The sequence below is a fragment of the Enhydra lutris genome, unplaced genomic scaffold (genome assembly GCF_002288905.1).
Source record: "Enhydra lutris kenyoni isolate GAN:26980312 unplaced genomic scaffold, ASM228890v2 scaffoldscaffold25, whole genome shotgun sequence".
Classification (NCBI taxonomy): Eukaryota; Metazoa; Chordata; class Mammalia; order Carnivora; family Mustelidae; genus Enhydra; species Enhydra lutris.
In genome coordinates, this window is record NW_019154109.1 from 334,135 (window position 1) to 360,254 (window position 26,120).

Consider the following 26,120-nt stretch of genomic DNA (forward strand, 5'->3'; position numbering starts at 1 on the left):
TTTAGCATGATTTTATTTATCCAGGAGATAAACTTCTCTCCAGAGAAATGCATCTCTTGGTTGATACTTATAAATCAACGAGAAAAAAAGTACTCAAAAGAAATCCGCCGTGCCTTAACATCGTTGCCATCCTTTTACAGAAGACAGACACCTAGACCTTAGAAATTTAATTTAAGGTAATACTATGGACATCACATTTAAAATCTCAAACTACCTCAATTTCTACCAAAAAACACCAATTATCTTACATTCTGATCAAACACATGCAAACACTCACACTCACATGGGACTTAAAAATATCACACATGAATGAATAAATAAGTAAAAACATTATCTGATCATCAACAGACACTGCGTTTAGATGCAGAAAGAAAACCGCAGCAAAACAACAAAATAGTGACAGTTCTGCACGCTCAGAGAGGCCAGATGAAAATCCTCTGCTACAGAGCAGAGTCAGGAGCCTTTCTGAAGGCAGCTTTGTGCGTATAAAATAAGCTCCTGGTTCCGGGATGCTGAACTGCCCGCAGCCCAGCTCATCACATCTTAGGTAAGGGAACCCCATATCATCCACAGTATAAAAGAACCATTTGGGGAAAAAATGCATTTCTTTCTTTTCTTGTTACTTACCCTCTTGCCCAGCAAGAGGGTATCTGCATGAAAGGGAAAAATTATTTAAAAAGCTAAAAAACTTACTATTCTTTAAAAAAAATTTTTTTTGCTTGTAAGATACTTATCTTCTGGAGCTTCTATACCCTCAATTGGACTATTAACATCAAAATCACATTGACAGAGATTCACACTGATCTAGAGAATTACCTGGCTTATCTTTACTGGAAGCCAAATGATAGATGCCTCAAAGACTGGGGTCTCCCCTGCCCACCCCCCACCCCAGTGTTCTACATAAATTACCAGGAGACCCCACTAGAGACAATTAGCTAAGAGGCAGGCATCAGAAGACCAGCTGCTCTCGAAGCCACATCCGCAGCTTTCATAGAGACCGCATCATAGTGACAGACCCCACAGAAAGCCATGCCCCCTGAGCCTGGTTTGAAGCAAAAACTCCCTGGTACAGTTGATTCCCAAGGAACCCTCTTCACTTCTTCAGGTCCTGTCAATAGCGCCCTACTTTTCTCTCCAACCCTCATTCCCAACCACTGGAGAATGACGCCTCCCTCTGCCGCTGTGAGGGGACGCAGCATCAGGTAGGAAATACAGTAGCTACTTCGGAAAAGGGTACTTTGAAGACAGGGACCCATTCTGGGGAGTCTTGCAGTCAGATCCTGCCCTTACAGGGCCTGGAACAAGGAAAAACTTCTCTCTGTGAAAAGGTAGCTGACGCTGCCCTTCCACCACCGCTGAAAAGACATTACAGGGACTGAATTTCTCAGATACCCTCCACTCACCTGCTGAATTTATCTCATTTCCAACGTGACAGAAAAGGGATGGCTAACATATATATAAGGTCCTCTAGCCTGCTCGCTGGAACGGACGCAGAGACCAGCTCTTACAGCACAGAACAGGCTCATGGTGGTGCAGCCCTCTCACTCAGAAACAAGTCTGAAGAGGTGCCATTTGCGTTCCAGAAAAGAAGAGGCAGCCAGGGATACAATCGCAGGTAGAAGTTAAAGGCTGAAAAGGAACAAGACTGGCCAACTGGGGTCACACCCAGCAAAGAGATCATACAAACCGATCGGGTTGGGCTGTTAGATGTTTTGAGGCACAGGGGACTTAAGTTTTCCCGTGTAACACGTATTCCCATTAGGCATGAGGGGAAGAAATGTAATGTTTTTTCCAGGCCTCATTTTGGTGGCCTCAAATGTCCAATCCCAGCTTAACTTCCTGATAGAGCCCCCGTGGGGCTGCCATCAACAGCCTTGAAGTAGATCTTGGAGGGGTCTGGCTTCAACCTTTACATCATCAGCAAAGCGGTGTGAGGGACGCCGAAGAGTGCCTGTGCACAGCCAACCCCGTCTCTGCCTACGAGCCAGAGAGAGAAAGTATTATGCCACTGCCAGAATCAAATCAAAGTAAAGCAGGACCCCTCCCCCACCCACCTGCTGCTTCCCCACTGCCCACAGGCCCACCTCTGCACACATGCACGGACGGACCCTCGGTTGTGTGGGCACACACCCCTTTACCCTTTACCAAACTCCAACAGTACAGTCACAGGCTCCTGTCCCTGAGAAACCGACCCTTGTAACCATGTTGGACCGGGCACTAAGCTATACACCCAAGATAGGAGGTAGAAGCTGCAGGAAATCCTGTGGTAAAAGGAGAGCATGTAGGCTACTATCAGCCAAAGGACCATGCTGACCAAATGGCTTTGCAGTCAGGGGCTCCTTGGCTTCTGAGGAGGGTCTCTACGGTTGTAGCTATCCCAGACCTTCTGAAATTCGTCAGAGCACAAATCATAAACTGATTTCCCATAAACTGAGACCGAGTGTTTCGTGAGGAATTCCTCCCCCTAGAGGAGTGCTTCTCAAGCATCAGTTTGTGCATGGGAATCACTTGGTCATCCTATTAAGGTGGCGATTCTAATTCAGGGACCCCGTGACAAGGCCCCAGAGGCTGCATGTCTAAGGAGCTCCAGCTCTTTGCCGGGCTGACACGAATGAGGCGTGAGGTGGTGACACAGTTCCACCTGTATTTCCTGTCCCAGAAGTTAAATGCCTTTTCATTCTGTTGATGGTAAGCTCTTTAGAAACAGGTGGGTCATGTTTTAGAAGGAACAGCCCACTAAATTCTAAGAGATCTCCATACTTTTTCCTTTATGATAATGAGTTACATGTGGTTAACGGGATTCATAGTACGGTTCGGGCAAAGGTAATTTTTTCTTAATTCTTGTAGAGGGGCCAAAAAGTACACAGTTCACGTGCCTTCCATAATGTCCTTCCCATCTTTCCCAGAAGGTGGTGGAAGAGAGCCATGCCCACACCAAGGACTCCCATCGCACGGCCAACGGGCTTTGTCTCCTCTGAGGCCCAATCATGGAGCAGCAGGAGACCGTTTTGGAGGTAGGGGGAGTGGGTGGAAAACACAACCCAAAATACAAAACAAAAAACCCAGAAGCCTTCTGATAGGTTCAAGTTACTCAACATTTTTATTTACCAATTCTATACACACACACACACACACACACACACACACAGAAAAGCATATTTCAAATACAGTTATACACACCTTATGTGGCTCTGAGTGGCATATTTTGATATCAATGTCACCAGATTAAATCAGAATGCTGGTAAGGACTCACATTCCTTTTTCACCAGAGCTGTGCCTAGGAAATCGATTTGCAGCATAACTCTAGTACATGACTTCCCAATTCAGTCCATTCCCTTCAACCATTTCCAACCCCCTCCAAGGGGCACAGCTGGTGATCAGTCTTTCGCTCTTGCCACAGTAAAACCATCACCATATCAGAACGAGTGGATTTTGTTATTTCAACACAATAAAAAGAAAATGTATACAAGCAATTCAAGTACAAAAACACTGGGTTGATAAATATTGGTCCTAGATCCCCAGTGAAAGGCTGACTGGAAAGAATACCTTTGCCAACTCTTAAGATCAATTTTTAAATGCAAAATTTCCTTTGCATTTTTATTTATTAGATTTTATGAATAAAAGCCAAACCCACGGCAGACTGAAAACAGCAGCATTAGCCACTGCTCTATCCTGTGACAGGGAAGCTGAGGACACAGAAGGTTCATCAGCAGACAGTGAAAGGGAAATCCTGCCTAGAGGTGGGGGAGTGGGAAGAATGAATGCAGGTAGAGGTAATAATTTCTGGCTTTGAGGAGGTATTTCCTTCACCAAGTTTACAAAATATCACACAGAAGTGAAGTTCAACCTTTATTTTCTACAAAATGATGAGAATTTGGCTGCTACTCTTAAAAGAAACGTCTACTAAAAATCGGTAAGTACAGAACTTCCCCCTGAAAAAAAGGTAAAGTGTTTACTTCCTTTCTTTGTAGGACACATGCAACAGACACAAAATTACAATAATATGCCCATATTACTAACTGGTACAATTAGAAAAAAGACAGTCAGATTGCAAGACCCTACTGGAGTCAGTCAGTCAGTCAGCGTACAGACTCGCCCAGGGCCTGCCAGTCGGTAAGCATGTGGATGCTGCTAGATACAGTCTTCCGGACATTATGCATCCATATTAAGTTCCTGGACATACTTCTGATGACTGAATCACCTCTCTGGGAAGTCAGAGATCCATCCTGCCAATGTCACAACCTGGCTCAAGTGTTAGATATTTTTTAAACTATTTTAAAACATGACCATGTCAAAATACGTGCTAGGAAAACTGGGTAAATTGAGCAAATTTCTTGAAAACAAAAACAACATGGCTTCTGAACTCAGGAGAAACAATGGAATGTCTGTAAGTCTGTGTAACACAGATATAGTATAGTTTTCTGCATCATTAGACATTCTTCCCTCTCTCCTTTCGCTACCCCAAGCACCAATGAATTTCTCCAAAACCTAGACCTCCTACTCAGAGAAAAACTGTAAGATGGATTTATTTTCAAAGTTATGTCACATTTCTTGAGAATACAGGTGCTTCTGCAGATCCATTTGTGGGTTGCAAAGAGGAACACCAGAACCTCAAAGGAAACACTCGTCCGTTCAGCCTGGGAACGCAGACACGTATTCCTAATTCTAACTCCTTGGGGGAGAAACAAACAAACAAACAAACCCAGAGACAGTAAGATAGGGCAGACCCCTACACAATGCATGTTTTTAAGATTTTCTAGTTCTGCTTTGCAGCTGAATGTAAAACAATCCCATTATCAAGACAAAACCAAAGACAATACAGATTAATAAGAAGGAAATTCTAATTTGAGGATTAAGAGACAAGCGAAGCTAGTTCTCTAAATCTGCTTCAGATTCCTCTTTCACGTGTGTCACAAAATTCATCACTCGGTTTCCAAGCAACAAAATAAAATATACAGGGATTTTCCTCTCCCCATTTACTAAATTAAATCATTTAATAGATGAAATACTAAAGCCTTCACCTATTTCTCCCACAATGAAACCAAAAGCCTTAGCAAAAGGTGCTCTGGAATCCATCCTTTCTTTGTAGAATCTGTGACACAGACATAACTACAGCAATGTGCGGATGCTACCAATACACATTCAGTAAGCAAGGAAGAGGAGGATAGAAAAGATAGAAAGTAGAACTTCTCTAAAATTCGGAGGAAGAGCTCTATGCCATTCTGTATCCTCCTGGCTTCTTCCTGCAGAAACTTCTCTGGAGGGCTCCTGCTCTAGAACTGAAGAATGCTACAGTCAAGTTCTAATTTCTTGTGTGCCCCGAGACTAAAAAGACTACCTCAGGCTCCTCTTTTGGGAGAAGCAAACTAGCACAGGGGGAGAGTGGCAAAGTAAGGAGCAGGCTGAGGGCCACAGTGAACATCCCGGGGACCTGTGGCTCCGGCTGCGGTTTACAACAGGATAACCCAATGCTCATGAGTTAGAAAATCTTCCTCTCACTAAGAATATGCACAGCCCAAATCCAAAGTCTTTGGATCAAAATGCTCCTGCTTGTCATTCCTTAGCTCTGAATGATTCTTATGGCGCATGGTGGGGGTGGGGGGGATGAATAATCATTTGGGCTAAGGGTGCTGCCAGCCAAGGAAGGTTAGATGAAGCCACCTTGTAAAAGCACCCCACATGCCACCTAGACCACATCTCATTCTCACTGGGAGGGGAAGGATTCTCACCTGCCACCCCCCCCTTTAGTCTGAAGGAATCTGGAACTCCACTTCAATGCCCACAGTTACAGACTCAATGTGTTGCTCGTTCACAAAAATTCATTTATTCTAAATTATATACCCTGTCTCTAAAAATAACCTTCTTCAGGGCAACGACCTTTTCTTCCAATTCTATGTACCCAATCACCATCAGCGCCCCCACCCAGTCTGAATTCCCACAAAGACACCATGCACCCAGAATATAGTGGCCAAACAGGAACAGCAGGTTAGACGCACTGAGGACCAGAAGCTGGCAAGCAGCCACCGGAAACACTGTGATGTCCTACTCTACTTGGGACTTAAGAATGAAGGGGGGCGCCTGGGTGGCTCAGTGGGTTAAGCCTCTGCCTTCAGCTCAGATCATGATCTCAGGGTCCTGGGATGGAGCCCTACATTGGGCTCTCTGCTCAGCGGGGAGCCTGCCTCTCTGCCTACTTGTGATCTCATTCTCTCTGGGTCAAATAAATAAATAAAAAATCTTTAAAAAAAAAAAAAAAGAATGAAGGACTCAAGGTCACAAGTCAGCTGCCTGTGATGATAACCTTTATATCCTACTGGTTTTATCTCTGTGCCTTTATCCGGAGCGCTGACCACTCCCAGCTATTACCCGAGGATACTTCCTCACCCAGCGACTTGTTCCACATCACCCTGCAGTGTAGAAAGTTAAAGATGGAACGAGAACCCAGAGTAACCCTCTAAAACACAGCAGCCTGCCTTCAAGGGGGTCACATGTTGTAATACTGTCACCTGCTCAGACGTCTAACTCTAGAGAATTGTCCTTTCAGAGCCAAAAGGAATTCAGAATTCCTGGGCTGATGATCTGTCCAAGGAACTAGTCCAAGTATTTCTCCCCACAGCTAACCTTGAATATGAATCAGAATCTTCAGGGAAGTTATTTCAACACATACATGTCCAGAGGTTTTGAGTTCGTATTAAGCCTGGAGTGGACTGGAACATGTATGTGCTTCGAAAATTCTACAGAGGTTTCTAATGAGTGCTCCCGGACAAGAACCATGAGAAAAGGTCTTCTATTACCAAACAAAAAGACCCTTGGCAAATAGGTCACTTGCTCTCGCTGGTTTCCTCCGAAAGACAATTGCTAACTTTAAGGTAGAGACTCATTCCATCATGAGCAAAGTGACTTCTCTCTCAGAAAACTGCACATATATTCATGTTTTATGTACAGAACTGGGGGGGGGCACCAAGGAGCTAAGAATCCTCTGCTCTAAATGTTTCCTGGTTATCCCTACAGAGAAAATAAAATGACAAAAGTGAATAGGCAATTCCAGATAATTAAGAGCTAGACCCCTCAGGGTCCCAAAGACTCCTGGACACCAACATGAAATAAAAGAATACACCAGCGAGGGAGAGTAAATTCATGGCCAGGTCTTTCCACATTTAGGGGAAAAAAACAAAACAAAACAACACACACACACAACTTTGCTCATGCAAAATTTTTTTAAGGTAGAGAGGAGAATGTTGAACATTACAGGAAAATAAAAAGCTCTAGTGAACTCTTCTCTGCCACTTGCCCTGAGCAATTCCAGTGTCAGTGGTGACTCTTTCATCTCTGTCCTTCTAAATAATCCCAGAGGTCACTGGCCTCGGCAGGAAAGGTGCTGTGGCTGGCAAAGCTGGGAGCCAGTGACAAAAGACATGCCTGCTCTACGAGAGCCCTGCAAGAGCTCGAGAACGTCCTATTCTCCTAAACGTCATTCCACAGCGGCCAGAAAGATCCATGTCTCGCTCCTGAAGTGAATAATACCAACCGAGATATTTCGCACATCCTCGGGCCCAAGTCCCCCAGAGCCTCGCAGACTTAGCACTGGCTCTCGTGAGAGGAGGCACGAGCTCTCACCCTACGTCCACTTGCAGGCCCCAGAGCATCTGTGGATGGTCTGCAGCCTGGGCTGACCCTTTCAGGACCTGGCTTGAGAGGAAAGGAGAGGGGAAAGAAAAAAAGCTCCCCCAGTCTGGATCCGTTGAGGCCCCCTGCAGAGAGCACCAACAGAGCCTAGACTGCTCTCTCGCCAACCACCCCTTCCCTCCTCAACAGAAACCACGAAGACAATGCCATGCATCACACTGGACGGTCCAAAGGGCAAGTGAGCAAGGGGGGAACAAAGCAGGCAAGTAAGGACTGTGAGTAAAGCACACCTCGAAGAGACAAAGGTGAAGGAAAAATGGGCTCTGTCTCCCCCTCCACCCCGCCCCCCACTTTACCAACACAAGGATGTGAGGAGTTTAGACATCAGGGACAAGAACCAAGTTTATGCGGCAGGCTTAACCTCAGACCCAGCTATGCTAAGCACCCAGGGGAGTGTATCCTTTTCCCTCCTCCTCCAGACCACTGCAACTGAGGACATGTCCTAAAACACCCGCTGGTCAAATTGCCCCAGGGTGGGGGGACATGTTTCACTCTGGAGAACCGCTAAGATTGGTCTGGAAACACATGAGCTCACGTTCTGTGTTAAGATCCATGGTGGGGTGTTGGGGGTGGGGGCTGAAAGTTAAATGACTCCTTGGTGCTTAGTGACAAGGGCAGGAGGCCAAGCCTGGAGGGGACACACGGTTACACCACCGGAATGCTGACTTGGGTCTTCGGCTGGTCGGCCCCTTCTTGCGTGTCCAGGGCACGGAGAGGGCTGAGGGGCTTGAGGGGCCGGCTCCCAACACTGTAATTTCTTGGACGCCTTACTGTATTCGAACTGGACAGAGGCGTAAAGCTGTTCCTTCTCATCCTTACAGGGGTTTGGTTCTTGGGGAAGTTGTTCTGATTGGAAATGGAGGGACACCACACAAATGAAAGCCAAGCCAAAAGCTCACTCATAAAGGTTAAATAATGCTTGTAACCACAACAGTTTCCTCCACTCCTGTTCCTCTGCAGACAGTCTCTCCTAAGACATGGGCCATGGCCTTAGCCCTAGTCCCAGGAAGCTAAAGGGTTGTAGAAGGAGCAGCTCCTTGAGCATCTTATTCCAAAGGAGGAAGGAGGACCCACAAAAGGAAGGGGCTTACTTAAGATCACACAGGTCATCAGGACAGACCTAGAAATAAACCCTATACCTCTTGACCCCACCTTATAGGCTCTTCTGGGTCCTACTTCTAAAGGGAGCACTCCCGGGGGTGGGGTGAGGGGAATATCTATATTTGACTTCGGCCAAACGTTTCCCAAATTTAACTGGATTTCCAGGAGCCAACTTTCAAGGTTAAGACTCATGAAAGCAGGACTAATTTTAAAAAGCAATAATTCCAACATCTCTTCCTTTTGGAAATAAGCAGACTACATAGGACATGAGTTCTGGATATGTTCCCCTTTTGTACATAAACAAAACCCCAGTCTTGTGATGTCAAAGGTTCAAAGACTCAAGGTGGCAGGGAACCTGCATGTTCATCTGGGGAAAGTACTTACGGTTGGCTTGTCACGGTGCGTGTTCACAGCCTCCACATTGAGTTTAATGGTTTCCACTTTACATCCTGAGGAAGCAGAGGAAAGAGAAAGCCTTCAGGAAAAAAATCTCCAAGGAAAATTCCTTAGATTCAGTATGGAAAACATACCATAAAAGAATGTATATATTCCTAAATATATACATATATCCTTTTTTTTTAAAGATTTTATTCATTTATTAAAGAGAGATGCAGAGCATGAGCAAGGAGAGGGGCAGAGGGAGAAGCAGGCTCCCCACTGAGTAGGGAGCCTGATGTGGGACTCAATCCCAGGACCCAGAAATCATGACCTGAGCTGAAGCAGACACTTAACTGACTGAGCCACCCAGGCACCCCCATACATCCTTTTAAAAATGGAAAGCACTGATGGAATCTCCCTGCTATACAGGGATGATAAAGTTGAACTTCCAGACTTTCTTCAATCCCCACCTCCTGCCCCGCTGCTAAGATCATAGTTACCGTAGGCCACAGGAGTAAGTTTGAAGATGGTATGAAGGGGACACCTCAAATATGGTAGCTCATCTGAAGAGAGAAAGACCAGGTGAGAGACGTCTCTTAGTACTATGGATTAAGGTCAAGTTAGCGGGAGACTCTAAGGAGCTCATGAGTTTTTTCCACCCTGATGTAGAATTGTACAGTTCCTCCCCTAAACCAGAGACAATTAATAGGACGGTCACCAAAGAAGCTGCCCACGCTACTAAGAGGCTAAGGAAGGAAAGCAAGCCATTTTAGATCCTTCCATGCAGGCAAAACAGGAGTAGCCAGCACCCAGTGGAGGGGAAGATCGTGGCCACCTGGGTGTACCCAAGGCCCACGTGCAGGCTGCCCAGCAGCTCAGATAGATCAGGAAGGGAAGGGAAGGGTCAGAAAAGCCAGCAACTTCCTTATGGCTTTACGCAGAAACTGTCCTATGATGAATCCAAAGGATGAAGATGCTTCTAAGACACCACCCTCCTTGGAGTCAAATAACAAGCCGCGAACGTTCAACCACTTTTCTGATCCTGCCAGGAGGGACGGCTGAACACTGGCCCTTTAGCCAAGCAGGATTAAGGAGCTCCAGCAGTGGCCACTCTCCACTGGGGGCTTTTGTACCAGAGGGGTCAATTCAGCAAGTAGTTGGCCCAGTGGCTGCTAGGAGCCCCATATTGCTGTCTGAAGAATGCACCCCACTCTGAGGGGAAGAGGGGGAGGCTCTGTTGCCCGGGATCCTTGTGCCGCCCCTAGTCCAGCCCTCTCCCCATGAATGTGTCCCCTGGCCCTTCCCTCAAATGTCACCTGCACCCTTATCCAAGAAGTAGGCCAGCAGGCAGCGCATGACAGCCTGGTGGGAGATGACGAGGACGTTGCCCTGACGCTCCAGCTCCATGATGACAGGCTCCAGCCGCTGTACCAGGTCCTGGTACGACTGTGGGGGAAGTGAAGCCGACTGGTAGGGGGCCAGGCACAGGCTGGCAGCCAAGTCAGTGGCTGGCTCCGGAGTCAGGAGGCTACTTCTCCTTCTTCCCCAGCTGGCTTTCCTCCTGGAGGGTCAGCGACTTCGTGTCGCCTGCTAACACCCCCCAGCCCCATGATCTCTTGAGAATCCTCAGACCTTTCAAGAGCAACATTCAGATCGAGAAAGCTACAGGTCAAAAAGAGGAAATGTAAACTCAGCCTGTGTCTTTTTTCCTTCCCACAGACGAACAGGCAGCACATGAGGCAACGAGAGGCTCTGAGGGGTTTCCTGGACCTCTGCCATTGGTTTTAGTTACCTGGGCCTCCCATGGCTCTAGACTACGAAGGCCCTCAGGCCAGAGAACAGCCTCAAACGCGCAAGATGACAGGGAGGTCATTCACACCCCACAGACTGACTCGGGGGCCTATACCTGCTTGGGTCGGGGTGGGACTGAGAGAGTGGAACGAAAAAAAGAAGTAAAAAAGAAGATGCTGATTCTACAATTAATCAACATACAAGACATCCTGTCACCTTTTCCCTGGAGATCTTAATGAGATGTTCAACTAACCTGAATTAAACACACTGTGACCCAAAGTCGGAGGACAAAACAACACAATGGTTTGACTACCCTTTCTAGACCCAACACGTCCCATTTAATCCTTTCCCCAAATTAAAGCTAAACCCCCAGCCTCTGCTGGGGCAGTCGCCCCACCTGAGGGGAAATCTCACCTCCCCACCAGGGTACCGGTACAGGTATTTCTCTTGATCTCGAAGCGCGAACTCGTCTGGGTACTGCTTCTCAATCTGCGCATAGGTCATCTCCTCACACACGCCCTGCAGGGAGCCACACCGGCTGCAGGAGGGAGAGCAACACACACGCCCCCACCCCAACACACACAACGGAGGCGACACTAAGGAATCCTGGCTTCTTACTACGTGCCCAGCACTGTGCTAGGTCCTGGCCTGTAGTGCCACCAACGGGCCCTGGTGGCTGGGACGGGCAGGGGGAGGGCCACTGCACAGAGGATGTGGGTTCTCGAGCTTAAGCTGCCACTTGCTACAACTACTTCAGAGAAGTTAAAAGGTCCAAGAAAAGTCAGTAGGTTAAAGGGAACAGGAAGCAGAAAAGGAGGAGAAACTGAAGGGACTAGAAAATTCTTGCAGAAAGCATAAAAAGGTACAGAGGAAGAAAAGAAAAAGAAATGCCTGCTTTTGTGCTCAAGGACAGAGAAAGCCAAGAAAAAATTTGGAAAGGAATTTTCCAGAAAAGCTGACAAACGATCTAAGCAGAAATTAAAGAAGTGAGTTGTTAGCTATTTCTTTTTCCTGGGAGAAAAATATCCAAAGGAACAAAATGGAGCTGCACTGTCCCCAGATGTCAGAGGTGCTGGTCCCAGATTGGTCTGGGCCTGTCCCTGGCACAGGATCTCAAACATGCAGGAAACCCTAACTAGGATGCAATTGTTCCCACCCCCCGACTAGAACTACTACCTGGTAGTTCTAGTTTTCTAGATAAAACTGCCCGTATTGTGATCTCTGAGAGTTCCTGCCTGAATAAGACTTACTGGCTTTGTAGCCATCAGAATTCCTACTCACAGCATCGATCTCATTCAGAATCTTCCACTGCTCATAGGTCACACCCAGGGATTCGGCGGTTTGGATAGTCCTCTTTAGCTGGCTTGTCCACACTTTGAGGTCTGCTATCTCCTGTTCCTCCAGAAACTTCCTTAGAGCCTGGGCAAACTGGGGTCAGAGATTAAAAATTTTAAAAGGAGACAAACACGTGCGCATGTGCACATATAAACACACACACACAATTGCTAACTTGGCCTATAAGGAACGTGTAAGACCACGGTCAAAATCCAAAAGGTGCTACACAGTTCTGATAAACCCAAGAGGAAATGAACTTCCCCTGGAGCATCCTCTGCTGTGCTCGGCACACAAGTTGCACCCAATAAATATCTGACAGTTGAGTGAACAGCAGGAGGGGTTCCAAGTTACCACACTACAACACAGCCAGAATTGGTGGACAAGAGGAGGTCTTCAGCGTTTGCTTGATTATCTGAAACCACAGCCGCAGCCCCAGCGGGACTGAGGAAGAAGTAAGGGGATAAGAGAGATGACCTCGGGGGAAAAAAAAAAAAGAGAGAGAGAGAGAGAGAGAGAGATGCCCTCTACCATGCTCTTTCTCCAACTCTAAGCCTGGGAAATCCAGCCGGCTGTCAGGCGCCTCACCTGTTTTCCCCGCACCGAGAGGCCAGAGTCACCCCCAATCTTCCCCAAGAGGTTGAACTCGCTCTCTCCATGCCGGCAAAGGTAAATGGTGCGAGGTTGCACGTGGATATTCATGAGGTAGTAGACTATCTTGCTCTGGATGTAGTCCTGGACTCTGTTGACTAAAAATCGCTGGCCCACATTTATCACCTTGATGAAAGAGAGATCCCTGGGACAGAGAAGGAGAAAAGAGAATCCCTGGGAATGAAAATCTGAGGATATAAGAGCGGGAAGGGAAGGATTCCCATAATTACTTGTGGGCTTGAGGTAGCTCTTCCTCCTCTCCTGTCAGAGCCAACCCACATTTAAGGAACCAATTGGTTAGAGACACATCACACCTCAGACCCAAGATGAAGTAAGATGTCCCAAACTTCCAGCCAGCCTGCCATTTCTTCAGTGCCTATACTGTGCCAAGTAGTGTAGAGAAGTAGGGTATGAAAAATCGAGGCTTTCCGTCAAGGGTTTGACGAGGTGACCTGACAATTTTGCTAACCCTGGAGTCTGGTGAGAAGCACAACCCCCATCCAAGGAGGTCAAGAGCTGGCCGGGGAATGACACTGCCGGTGGGGAGGGCAGCAGGCAGCAGAACCTTAGAGATCTCTACAGGTCCCCTGCACCTGCCTAATCATGCCTCTCTCAGAGGTACGTCCGCAGTGGTTGCCTCATCAATTTTTCTCATTGTAAAAATGATCAATGCTAATTGAATTTAATTTTTTAAAAAATGATGAATGCTTATTCCAAAAAATTTTCAAATAAAGGTAGAATGATGCAAATAAAAATCAACCAAACCCTACCATCAGAAATACTATCTACACACACACACACACACACATTGTTCTAGAATGTTTTTCTATATAGGACTTCTATGTAGAAGAATATACAATTACACCATTTCTACAACAGTGGTTTTCAATCTCCATATTAAGGAACACCTCCAAACATTTTGGGCAATCTACTTGAAGGAATTTAAAGACTCAAACATGGGACGCCTGGGTGGCTCAGTTGGTTAAGCGGCTGCCTTTGGCTCAAGTCATGATCCCAGCATCCTGGGACTGAGTCCCACATCCGGCTCCTTGCTTAGCAGGGAGGCTGCTTCTCCCTCTGCCTCTGCCTGCCATTCTGTCTGCCTGTGCTCGCTCTCTCTCTCTCTCTGACAAATAAATAAATAAAATTAAAAAAAAAAAAAAGACTCAAACATGAAGCAGACCTCTAACAATGGAACAGTGAGCTATGCACATTTATCTTGCCATCTCTTTGGCCGCGGGGCTCTATCTCACTCAAACACAGCTGTTAACTATGTAGCCACATTCTCCAGGTTTCTGTGTGTACACACCTTTCTTCAACATGGACTTGACATTTTACTATGGCTCTTATACCTCAGGCACATCAAGTTAACCCATACTGCATACCACACTGCCAACAGACACTACCCCAGGGATAATGGCTAGCACCGATCAGACATTTCTGATGAGCCAGGCATGTTCTTAAGGACTTTACATGCTTTATATATATATATATGTATACATACACACATACATATGTATGCACATACATATACATATTTCACATATATTTTCATGTCTGTTACACATTTTTACTTTATTTGTATTATATGTATCATATATATACATCACATATACGTCGTATATACATATAACATATATGTATCTATACATGTAACTTATGGTTTATGTAAACATATTTCTATATTATGTTACTCTTTTCTCTGTAATATAAAAATACTTATATACTAATAGATGTGTTACAGAATGTATACACACACACACACACACACACAAAACTTTAAAAACTGATCAAAAGCCGAAGACACATCTCTGAAGGATATCCTACAGCATCCTAGATTAGAACTACTTGATTTTGCTCCCCAGAGACACCTGGCAATGTCTGAAAACATTCTGGCTCATCGCAGGTTGAGAGTATTATTGTATCTGGTAAGTGGAGGCCAGGAGTGCTGCTCAAATCGTACGGTGCACAGGCAGCCCCCGACGGCCATGATAAAGAATTAGCCAGCACAGCATGTCAGCCATGTGGAGACTGAGAAATCTTGTTGTAGAGAACAGAAAGGAAGAACTGATGCTAAAAATACTTCACTGTTCAAGTGTAAGACGCAGCCTACATGGCTGCTACAAATCCACTCTTGTTTCTCTGGCATGACGCAAACATGACAGGTCCGGTGGTCAGAGGAAAGTTTGAGGTCAGAGGGAGAAAGGCCCTTTTCTCCAATAAGACCCCTGCCTCAGGCCCTTCAAACCATGGCCTTAAACCTTACTTGTCATAGTTGTCTGGGTCAAGGGGTTGATAGGTGACTTTGTAGCACTCAATTCTCTTTAGGAAGTCCTCCATCACATTCTCCCTGTTCCTTTCAGGGTAGTCAGGGCTCGACACCTTTACCTCCTAGAATCATAGGGAGAGTAGGGCCTGGTCAGAGGTGTGCCCTTAACAGCCCTCCTGCAAACAGCCGATGCTAAATAAAGAGAAGGAAGTGCATAGAAGGGCCCTTTCACTGGAGCTGTTGGCAATCCCCGTTCACTGAGTGCCCCCTCCCTGTCCTGTGACCCTGGCAACCAAGAAAGGAAAGACAACTGGGCAGTCATGTGCCTGCCCTTGGCTGAAGGACTGAGGCACTCACATAACTCAAACTACTCCTAGGCCCCAATCCCTTTATGTGCCCTGCTGGGAACACAGAATGGGCTTCAATTTCTCTGTACGACCACTTAGAATAGGGTGCTTGATCTGATGCATGCCTGACTTGGACCAGATGTCCCTTCTTAGATGCTTCACAGTCCCACACTGCTAGGAAAGCACTACCATGACACCATGTCTACACAGCACAGTACAACCCATCAAATGGGCATTGGTTTATACCGTGACCATACAGGGCACAAGGTACTCAGTGCACACAGCACTGACCTGAGTGTAAAGGTAGTGGGACAGATGACCTTCCTAGTAGTGGTCCTGACAGAGAGTGAAGGGGCTGATCTACTCTGAGGACAGCCCTAGGTCTCAGCATCCAGCTGGTACCCAGAACACAGGGCCAAAGCCACGGTCTAAGTCTTGGGTTCCATTCAACAGCTCATTCTAAATTTATCCCTCAGAGCCTCAGTTTCTTCTCCCAAGGGAAGACTGTAGAAGTATGAAATGGTGCTCTGGCAGATCAAAAAGATCACCCTGCACTGTGGAATGTGACTATTTCTTTCTTCATTGCCCAGCTGACTCTCCCCGCTCACCCACCCACCCACACACAATACGAGGCAGAAAGGACAGGGAGGTGATGGTATGCAGGCGTGTCACCCACCAGGATGTTGGCAGCAATGACATCAGGATCATCGCAGACGGATTCCACAAAGAACACCTGGCCAGGGAGAGAAGGCAGTGACAAATGAGTCCAAAGTGCCCAGGCTGCTCATTAACAGCCTGTGCTCACACCTGCCCCACCACGGCCACCACATCCCCCAGGATTTTCTTTCATGAAAGTGGCCTTCAAGGCCTCTTCATTGAAAAATACCACATCCCCAGGGCCTTGGACATACAGGCTAAGGGGCTGAGAGAGGACCTAAAAGAAAACACTCAAGGACTGGGGGTATTCCCCACGAGAGGAAAGGACAGCCAAGCCTGTCCTCACTCACCAGTCAAAGAGATCCTCACGTCCCTCCTGACTCCCCACCTCCACTCATCCCTTTCCTCCAGCAGGGAGCCAAACCCTACCTTGAAGGAGTTCTCCTTGGCAAAGCTCAAAATCATGTCCCTTCTCTCCCTAGTGGTATTGGTGGCATCGAACACCTGGGGAGAGAGGCCACAAAGCAGATGAGGGGGCCGAGAGAACTGGAATCCCACCAAGGCACATCCAATGGGAGGCTGTGCAGTCTCCTGGGCGAAGATCAGGATGGGGAAGAGGCAGGGAAGGCTCACCGCGATCTGCCCGCTCTCCTCAGTGAGATACGCCTTCACATCTTCCAGCGCCACCAGAGCACACTGTCTGCCACGAGAACAGAGGACACCAGCGAGAATGGTGCCAAAGCAAGTGCAGGCACAGCCAGAGACATGAACAGCTGGGTTGCGGGAGGAGTCACATCCCTTCCCGCTGAAGTTTTCCCAGGGGTCAAAATTTCCCCCTAACTAGACTTTCCAACTTCCCCACTGAGGTTTTTAGACTGTCCTGTATCTTTCTCCTTCCCCACGCATATAAAGTATCGCTCTATAGGTTTACCCTAAACATACATACTTCTCCCTGAGCCTATTCTTCTACCTACCCAAGCCAATATGACCCGTCCGCCAAATAACCTTTGTTAAAATCCCCAGAGGATATTTACTGAAAGGAAAACCGAGCCCTGCCACATCTAGTCTTGTGATGGCAGAGAAACAGCAGGCCGGGAGGTCAGGCCTAGGAAGACTCACTTGCGGATCTTCATGGCCTCCTCATTGTCATGCCGGAAGAAGTCGTAGGACTTATAGGACTTGACTGCTTCACGCCGATATACCCCAAGATTAAACACTGCAGATGACATCAATAGCCTTCAGTAGTGAAAAAATACAAAGGCCCCACCAAAGGAGACTTCTTGGTCTAATGTCAGGGTGGCCAAGGAAATGGAAAAAAAAAAAAAAAAGAACCATGGCATGTTGGAAATGATACCAGATTAAAAGTCAAGTTAGACTCAAGTTCAGACGTATTAGTCCTTGAACAAGTCTTAAACTGTCTGAGTTTCAATTTCCTCAGCCACTTTGGCTACTTCACATGAATACTGCTAGGATTAGACAAGATAATCTCTATGGAGGTAAAGCCCTATACCATCAAAGGCATGCTGTTAAATCTAGGCCAGTCTACCCAGGCCAAGAGGAAACAAGTCTGTAAACAGGGAATAAATCCAGCAAATCAGGAATCTACCACTATTTCTGCCAGGAGCACACCGTAATCACGATGCCAAGGAGAACAGGTCTTCCGGAGGCCTGGGAGGCCCAAGAACTAATCATTTCCCTTCCCAAGGAATAAATAACCTGCACCTACCTTTGGTGGGCACCCCAATCCAGTTGAGGTACCGTGTGAGTTTCTTGGATACATAGGTTTTGCCTCGGGCCGGCAAGCCGATCATAACGATGAGAGTTGGGGAGTTTGTCATGTAAGATGCCCACGCTAGGGGGAAAGAGAACAGAACGGAATGGCTAGGAGCTGCGGAAGGTTCGTGCACTGGGCTAGTAACATCATTTAATAACCTCATTTAATCTTTCTACACCTCAGCAAAGCCAGGCAAAGACTGGGATGGCATATAGAGGAGCTATCAGTCCAATCTCCTAAAAGAGAATTAAAAGGTCATGTAAATTTCCAAGAAGTACCCAAACCAAAACACTACTTCCCCACACATGCAAAGTTTCCACAGAGGTGCGTGGAGGAAAAAGTGGAAAGGATTAGAAAGATAAGAACCACAGTACCTTCCTTAACATAAGAATGTCTAATAACACAAGAACGTTATAGCTGTGGAGGCACACCTTAGGCCTGGAACTTCTCCAGTGATGAGCCAGCTACAAAAGGTCCAACAGAGACTCTATCACAAGGATCCCATCTATCCCTTCAGAGCCATGGGCAAGAGCTAGCTTGCCCAGTATAAAAAGAGCCTGGTCTCCAGCTGTTTTGGCTTTTGTGCTCAGGACACAAGCTTAAGTCCGAATTTCTAAACCACAGTGAGATTCAGACTGTGGCAAAGCCTATTTACTTGACACAAGTTTTGACAAGGCCCCTCAGGAAGCTTCACGGTAAAGCTAGCCTGCAAGGCATCCCGGCCAGCAGGCCTCAACGGCCGTCTGAAACCAACACATTCAGAAGCAGGAACAGTCACTGGTCCGTCCTTCCTTACGAAACTTATTTCAGGAATGCTCATGAATGGAGATAGGGCTCAGTGGACAGATGGGGAAAACTGGACAATCAAAGGTCAGGTGACTTGCCTAAGGACACGGGACGAGTCACAGCAGAGCTGGCACTAGAAGCCAGAGCCCGTGCTCCCTCCGCAGCTTGCTTATAGGGGCGTGCTCCTCCCTGCCCATTCTGCCACAGAGGAGCAGTGGGACGGGGTCTCCGCGGCTGCCAGCTACTTCCCTGGGGACTGGACCCAACCGACGTTGGGTAGGAGGACCCAGGCTCTGCAAGCTCCTGTGAGAGGAGGGCCTGCCCAGGGATGAGAAATGGAAAGAGCCACCTTTGCTTTCCACTTCCCCACACTGTTTTCCGGAAGGGGCCCTGCTGGGTGCCACTGCTTCTCGGCTCTGGGACAAGGTGGCCCTGTAAGGCTAAGAAACAATTCAGTAAAACAGGTAGTTGCATAGGAAAGTCCCTTTCAACAGATCTCACTGGAGAAGTAGCAGAAGGGCCTGGGTAGAGGACAGATCTCAGAAGGAAGAGAGTTTCCTAGGGGTATTGGGCAAGAAGTACCCAGAAACCAAAGAGTGGCCCCAAGGGGTGAGGGAGGAGTGGATGCCCAGACTTGGGGCCAGAGGACTTGGCCTTTAGCCCTTCACCCACTGAGCACATGGACAATTCCTGGGCCTGGGCAGGGACTTCTCCAAAGCAGGCAAGGAGCAAGATAAGTGATTTTCATCTGTGTCCAAATAGGGAGCACAAGGGCAGGGCTGCAACTTCAGCTGATATGAACCCCTGATCGCTGACCCTCAACAGGTCCGCCTGAATACGGCTGCTCGCCTTTCAGTAGTAAAATCCTCCTGAGTCTTCACCTTCTCCAGCTTAGCACCACGCTCTGCTTAATCCCCCATGATCTGCCTCATTACCTACACTTCTGGGGCGGCTTTGTCCACAACTTCCAGCCCATTAGGCGCTTCCCCCAAAGGTCCTCTGACCCTTCCTAAAGCTAAAAATGAACTGATGCTTGGAAGCTGCTCTGAAGCTAAGCAGGGGACCAGCTGCTGCATGTTTACCCAACTGGACAGAGAATGCTAAGAGCAAAAGAAAACGGGGGTCTCTAAGGACACCCCAAGGCACCACACCTCCCACCTCTGGGCTTCTCATGTTCCAGAGTACAAAACTAAAACACACTTCCTATCTCAAACCCGCAGGGTTGACAAAATTAGGAACATTCTGTCCTGCCTGTTACAAAACAAAACCACTACCACCTTAATTTGAAGAGTAGATAGTCCAAGCTGGTTAATTTCAGAGACAATGTAACATATCCCTCAGCATAAAATGAAGAGCTGTTTCAATCCTGAAATTCTCTCCTACCTTCTTTAAACAAAGATTTAACTCACTTTCTCAATCTTAAACTTATTCTCCCTCAGGAACATACTTAGAGGAATTGAGGGCTTGATAACTTCTCTCCTACAAACAGAAAAACGCAAACCCAGGGAAGTGAAGAGCTTGGCCCACAATTACACAGTACAAAGTCAAGGTCAGGGCTCTGACCTGACTCTCGGTTTCAAGACTGCCCCATCAGTCCCAGCCACCAGCTCTTGTCAGCACCTGGCCAAGGGAGTGTTGTGATAAGTATGACTAAATTCTCTAATCTAATCCTGAAAGGTGGTCTAGTAGTAGTACTAGTAGTACTAGTAGTAGTGATTCCCAGCATAGTAGTACTAGTAGTAGTTGTTCCCAGCCTTTTCACGAACAAGGCCTTCTTCCACAATTTGTTCTAAATAGGCCCAATACTTTTTAAATATGCAGCGGTCATAAAGCTGCTAATTATCTCCCGCTATTTGTCTGACAGGCATGAAATATCCAAGTTCTGTGGCTAAACACTGAGAAAATTCATGTTTTAGTAAACCAGTGCACCTATAGCTGACAACGCCCAATTTCTATCCATGCACTTTGAAATATTAAAAGTAGCTACCAATACAGAACTTTTTAGGAGAATAAATTCGTAATGTTGATCAACACAGAGCTCCTCTGATTCCTTCTGTAGGAAAAGCTGCTAGTGCAAACACGCTAAGATATATAGGCAAGGACGCTCCTGCAGCATTGCTTGTGATGGTGGAAAACCTAAAACAGGGCAACTGTCCACTGGGGGAGGCTGGAATATCCATAGAATACAATACTGCGCAGAAAGAGTTAAATGTGGATTTATAGACACACCCCAAAAAAAGCCCTCCACAATATAATGAGTTAAAAAAAAAAAAAAGAGGAAAATAGTGGAATAGAATATGTACAGTGTGAACCTATTTTCATTAACAGAATACACCAGGAGATATTGCGAAGAATAAACTTAACAGGGACAGGAGAAATTGTGAGAGATTTTTTTTTTTCTACTTTTCACTTTTCTCTGTTTTGTTTGAATTTTTCATGAACACGTATTGCTTTTCTAATTGGGAAAAGCACATGAGAGCTTGTCTGTTTCAGACCTACTCAAAATCTCAAAGGATAAAAGAAACAAAGAAAAGCATGTACACACTCACCCCTGTCCCCACCTGCCTACTTCCTGAGGTGCCTTTAAGATGCCCGGAAACCGGTCATCTGAGCACCTTACAGGCACCTAGGCCAGCAACCACCCATCACCCCCGTCCCTGGAGCAGCTGAAGTTCCAGTAATGCTCCTTTGGAGGTTCTGGTTCCCCGAAGTCCTTCTCCAGTCCTCCAGCTCGGGCACATCCCAGAGTGGAGCCAGGCAACACAGGTGTAATTGGCAGCAAGGGGATAGTGGCTGAGCTATTAATAAAGCAACCACTGGGTATGAGCACGAAGTGGGCAGGGGAGTCTGCTCCAACATAAGGGCCGGCAATGGAGAGAAGGAAATAAACTAACACGTATCTTCACGACTGTATTTCTCCTTTGACTATGGCTGCAGCAGTCTCCCAGTCCAACCCACGAGGGGAGAAGAGAAGGGGGCAGGTAAATGAATGATGATGGAGTCAGGACAAATCCCCCACCCCATGCTCCCAGTAGGGGAGAAGAGAGTGGAGCTTAGAGAGGAGAAATCAGAGTGCAGAGTCTAGAGGATAGAAAGGAGACCTGGGATTACTGCCTCCTTGACTAGCGAGAGCCCTCAAGGCAGAAAAACTGCAGAAGAGTTTGAATGACATGGAGTAGGTCTCTCTGGAGAATACAGCTGATGCTGGGCTCTGTGCAGCCCGTGTCGCCACCTGCTCTCTGTACTCTTTTGGATCAAGTGTCCCAATAACATGAATGCACCTCGCTTTAGTGCTCTCAAATCTGGGTTAGGATACTGTCGAGCAAGAGGAGAAAACATTCTTTACTGAAAATCTAATTTTTCATAGGTCTCTTATAAATAGTGAGCTCACAGTATAACTTTTACAGTATAATTCCGTTTATATGCAATGAAAAGTCACCAGGGGCTTAAAATACACTTTAGCTCTATAAACATTCTTCTAAGTGCTTTCCTATATTTACTCATTTAATTCTCACATTGCTCTAGGGGAAGATAATATTAGTATCCCATTTTATAAATAAGCAAACTAAGGCACAGAGAGGATAAGCATCTTATTCAAGGCACATGGTTAGGAAGGAGTAAAACCAAGATTCAAACCCGGGCAGTCTGACTCCAAGGCTGCACTCAAACATCGTGCTATACTAGTTATCTCCCATAGGATACTCTTCCTCGGTACCTGGCTTCCTGCCCTGGCAGAGAAAGGAGACCCTAATCACACAGGTGTGCCAACCCCAGTATCACATCCAAAAAGCTGCCTCTGTTGCCACGCAAAGCCCAGCAAGCTTCATCAGTGCTAGATGAAAAGAGATTATCATTAATCATGAGACTGACAAGGATATAACATTAAGGTCAAGACTCTGGGGAAAGCTTTGAACATGACACGATTCCAGGTCTCACGCTGGCTGGCTGTTTCCACCTCCTATATACACGACCAATGAAGTGAGAACTGACTGACGGGGCTCCACAGGAAAAGTGCATCTGGAAGCAAGGGCAAGGGTTAGCATTCCTTGAGGTTCCCCCAAAATTGTAGGGGCCAGTTGCCCAGAACTTTTTGCCCATACGAGCTACAATGAGGGTTAGGAATGCAGGTGCCCGGGGAGAAGAAATGATGCTTCATTTCTCTGCAAACCCACCTGCCATCTCTGTCTAAAGAACCGGCATGGAAAGGCTCTGGTGAAACCTGTCCCTAGAGAAATGAACCTGCAGGAAAAACACCTTGCAAAATGCGAAGGCTAACCCTGAGGGAGAGCAGGGTGCCCAAGTCAGAGTGAGAGGTCAGCTGGCAGACCTAACTCCCCCAGAGGCCTGCCGAAATGAACTCCTACTGGCTCTTACCTGCAATTTCTGCAGTGAGCCGCACCTTCACAAAAACGTAGCCCCCCAGGTAAAGGGAAACTGTTAACGGTATCAGCCCTAAGTAATTCCTGCGCCTGCCACTCTGCCTTAATCACTGAGTGGGTAACTTTCAACATCAGTCGAGTGCGCAGGTTTCCCCACGAGATAGTTAAAGACCTGCAGTCTAGCCCCAGTGACAGACATTTCACGGGGCCTACTTGTTTCACACAAGAAATTCCCCTTGTAGACTTGGTTTTAAATTCCCATGTCAAAGAATTCTCTCTCACTCCCACCAAACATCAAAGTCTAGGACTACAACTATACTCCTAAGATAAAATCCTGGGAGGGAGCAGCCCCTCCTCTTTCCCCAGACTCACAACATTTCTTCTCTGACATTCGAAGATTGGAGGCCTTGGTTTCATAGCTGTTGTTGTTCTGTTCTGATGAAGATGCAGTATTCCCAGACATGGCAGCTCCTCGGGAGATGTCTGAAAGGGACAAAAGGAACGTAAGGAAGGAGACGTCCCTCCAAACACTCAGTGAAGAGGACAGGTGCAGTAGAAATGAAAGAATCCTGGGCCAAGAGTCAAGTCCAGCCCTTTCGCTCAGAGTTAATAGCTACATGCCCTTTGATAGGCCTCCCAAGCCCTGTTTCCTCATCTATAGACTGAGTTGCAGTAGAACCTTCCCTTTTTAATGCTGACTTAGGAGTTAGGTTCACATAAATTAGCTCCTTCAATCCTTCTAATAATCCTTCCATAGGTAATATTCTGCTACCACTGTTACTTTCATCCAATTTACAGGTTGAAGAGCTAAGTTTGATCAAATCAGGTGGCTTATCCAAGTTCCTTCCTGACCTCAGATTCTGGCTTAAAAAGCTGGGAAGAGTATTGGCAGAAGTGGGGGATGAGGTGGGTTGCAAACAGATCGAGTTCATTATCATAAAGTCACCGCAGTCCAATGGCAGGAATTCAGTCCTGGCAGATATGGGAGCAGTGAGGAAATCCCAAACATGTTCCCTGAAGGAAAAACTGTAACTGGACCCCGTGACGACCTTAGCGTATCACCATTTCTCCTCGAGTGTTCTCATTTCAAGCCCTTGCCCTGCACCCTCTTCCCATCTATCCCTCGGTTCGCAGTCTGTAAGAACACTGGGGCGCAAAGAGGTGGTAAATAACTTCCCCAAGGTCACCTGCTGAATAAGAAGTCCTGACTCGAACCGGGGTGGATAGCCTTGTGCTCACGCCGCGCACCCAGACAAGGGGCTCGTGAGGACCGAAGGTCCTGCTGCTTCAAGGACCTTGCACTGTTCTTCCACTGACCACACAAATCCTCCAACCCAACCACCAGACGTCGCTCCCGGTGCCCGAACGTCCGCACTCCCAGCAATGCCGGCACTTGAGCGAAAACTGCAAAGAATCACCACCCCGCACCTCACCCGGGTGTACGCAGGCCCCCTCCTCCCGCCCGCCCCGGCCCTTCCAGGCGCCGTACAGCCACCGCTCACCCTACGATCCTTCCTAAGCTCCCTCCCGACAGTGGCCCCGGCACTCGTCCCGTTAGGCTGCGGACAGGAGCTGACACACTGTGGTCCGGGCCCCGCACACCAGTAGCCGGCAAATCACGTGCCCCTGTCAGGCTCCGCCACCCTGGCGTCGGTCCTCACCTGGAGAGAATCATCCGCCAATCCGGAGCCCGCAGACTCCCTGGGGCGGGGCTCAAATCGGAATCGCTGACGCTGGCTCGCCAAGGTGGAAGAAACCGAAGCCTGAAGATCGCAAGCTCCCAAGTTTCCTCACGCTGTGGAGGTTGGTTGCCTCGTTGCTAGGCAACTTATCGGGCTGGGGGCGGGGTTAATAAAATGCAGTACTTTTTTTTTTTCATACTCTCGCGAGAGTGGACGACAGACGTGTAGAGGGGATGTGACATTTTGGTGACTGAAACGTTGTGGAGGTTAACGCTTTCCTCCCTGAATCTCAAAGGACCTTGTTAGATCCATAAATTGGAACGGGAACCTTAGAAGGTGGTGCGTTGCTAACGTGAGCTACCACCGTACTTGAGCTGATTACACCTTAGCTGTTTGCATCCTACCCATCGGCCAGACACTGTAGCCTCAGAAAATCAACTACTCTTTCATCCCGGACCCATCCGCATACTCCAGTGGTCTTCTACTCGTCGCCGTTATCCTCGCTCCTACCTCCTATGCTATACCATCTGTTCGGGTAGTTTCGAAAAACAAAAAAAGGAACATAGCTTCAGCAAAAAAATTGGATCACAAAAGGAGTCAAAAGAGGCAAAGCTTCCATATAACTTAGAGGTAGACATAGGCTGTTATAGTAGAGGTGAGACTGCATATTTCCAGCGAACTTCTCACGTTGCCCCCAGGCCCTTCTGATGATGCTTGATTCTGCTGATAAACCCACTCCATGCAGGCGTGCTTCTTCGGATCCAGGATGGAAAAAGAACAAGGAATGTGGATTTCTTGGAAAAGGGAAATTCAGAGATGTCTTTATGCCTCCTTCAGCTGGGGATTAAATTCATCCCTCAGGAACAGCTCCACTAGTGTCTCCTTCTGGAGCTTTTTACAATTCCCAGTGTGTTGCGTTATGGTTGCCTTATCTGCCCCAGTACAACTGCCTTTATCCATTCGGCAGGTTTGTATTGAGCACTTATATGGGAGGCACAGTCCTTGGTTCTAGGGACACAGGGTTGGAAAAAGTCACATAGTCTAGCATTATCACGTGGCTGTGAAATTCAATGGTTATGGACCTTTTACTCCTGACCCTCTGTCCCGATGACAGTACTTGCAATACTAAAGTCAAGAATGGAGTCGTCTTCCTATCAGTACACCCAGGGCCTGAACTGGAATCCTGATGACACACATTAGTCCTCTTCTCTCCTCCTCCTTATACTGCTACCACCCAAATGTAGCAATTGCCTTAGGCCCAGATGCTGACCTCATACTGCGCTTTCT

At 47.2% G+C, this 26,120-nt stretch overlaps 1 protein-coding gene across 7 annotated transcripts; it reads right to left on the bottom strand.

Moving 5' to 3' along the window:
* On the bottom strand, window positions 1-25,723 carry LOC111150996 (6-phosphofructo-2-kinase/fructose-2,6-biphosphatase 2). 7 transcript variants are annotated; one of them, XR_002640831.1, is made up of 16 exons: window positions 24,813-25,720; window positions 23,524-23,634; window positions 17,939-18,064; window positions 17,332-17,428; window positions 16,846-16,912; window positions 16,642-16,716; window positions 16,232-16,288; window positions 15,206-15,330; window positions 12,877-13,084; window positions 12,238-12,384; window positions 11,371-11,475; window positions 10,482-10,611; window positions 9,666-9,728; window positions 9,172-9,236; window positions 3,181-3,277; window positions 1,917-1,977 (listed from the first exon to the last, which is right to left on the bottom strand). XR_002640831.1 is itself a non-coding variant. In XM_022508678.1 (16 exons), the coding sequence occupies exons 2-16, from the start codon at window positions 23,612-23,614 to the stop codon at window positions 7,614-7,616; spliced, it is 1,608 nt and encodes a 535-aa protein (XP_022364386.1). In that variant the 5' UTR covers window positions 23,615-23,634; window positions 24,813-25,723; the 3' UTR covers window positions 7,222-7,613. The 7 variants fall into 7 exon arrangements, 6 of the variants coding, with proteins under 6 accessions (XP_022364389.1, XP_022364390.1, XP_022364386.1 ...); XM_022508678.1 differs by lacking the exons at window positions 1,917-1,977; window positions 3,181-3,277 and adding exons at window positions 7,222-7,685; window positions 8,353-8,532 and having other exon boundaries at window positions 24,813-25,723; XM_022508681.1 differs by lacking the exon at window positions 3,181-3,277 and having other exon boundaries at window positions 1-1,977; window positions 24,813-25,719.
* Window positions 25,724-26,120: the final 397 nt, after the last annotated feature.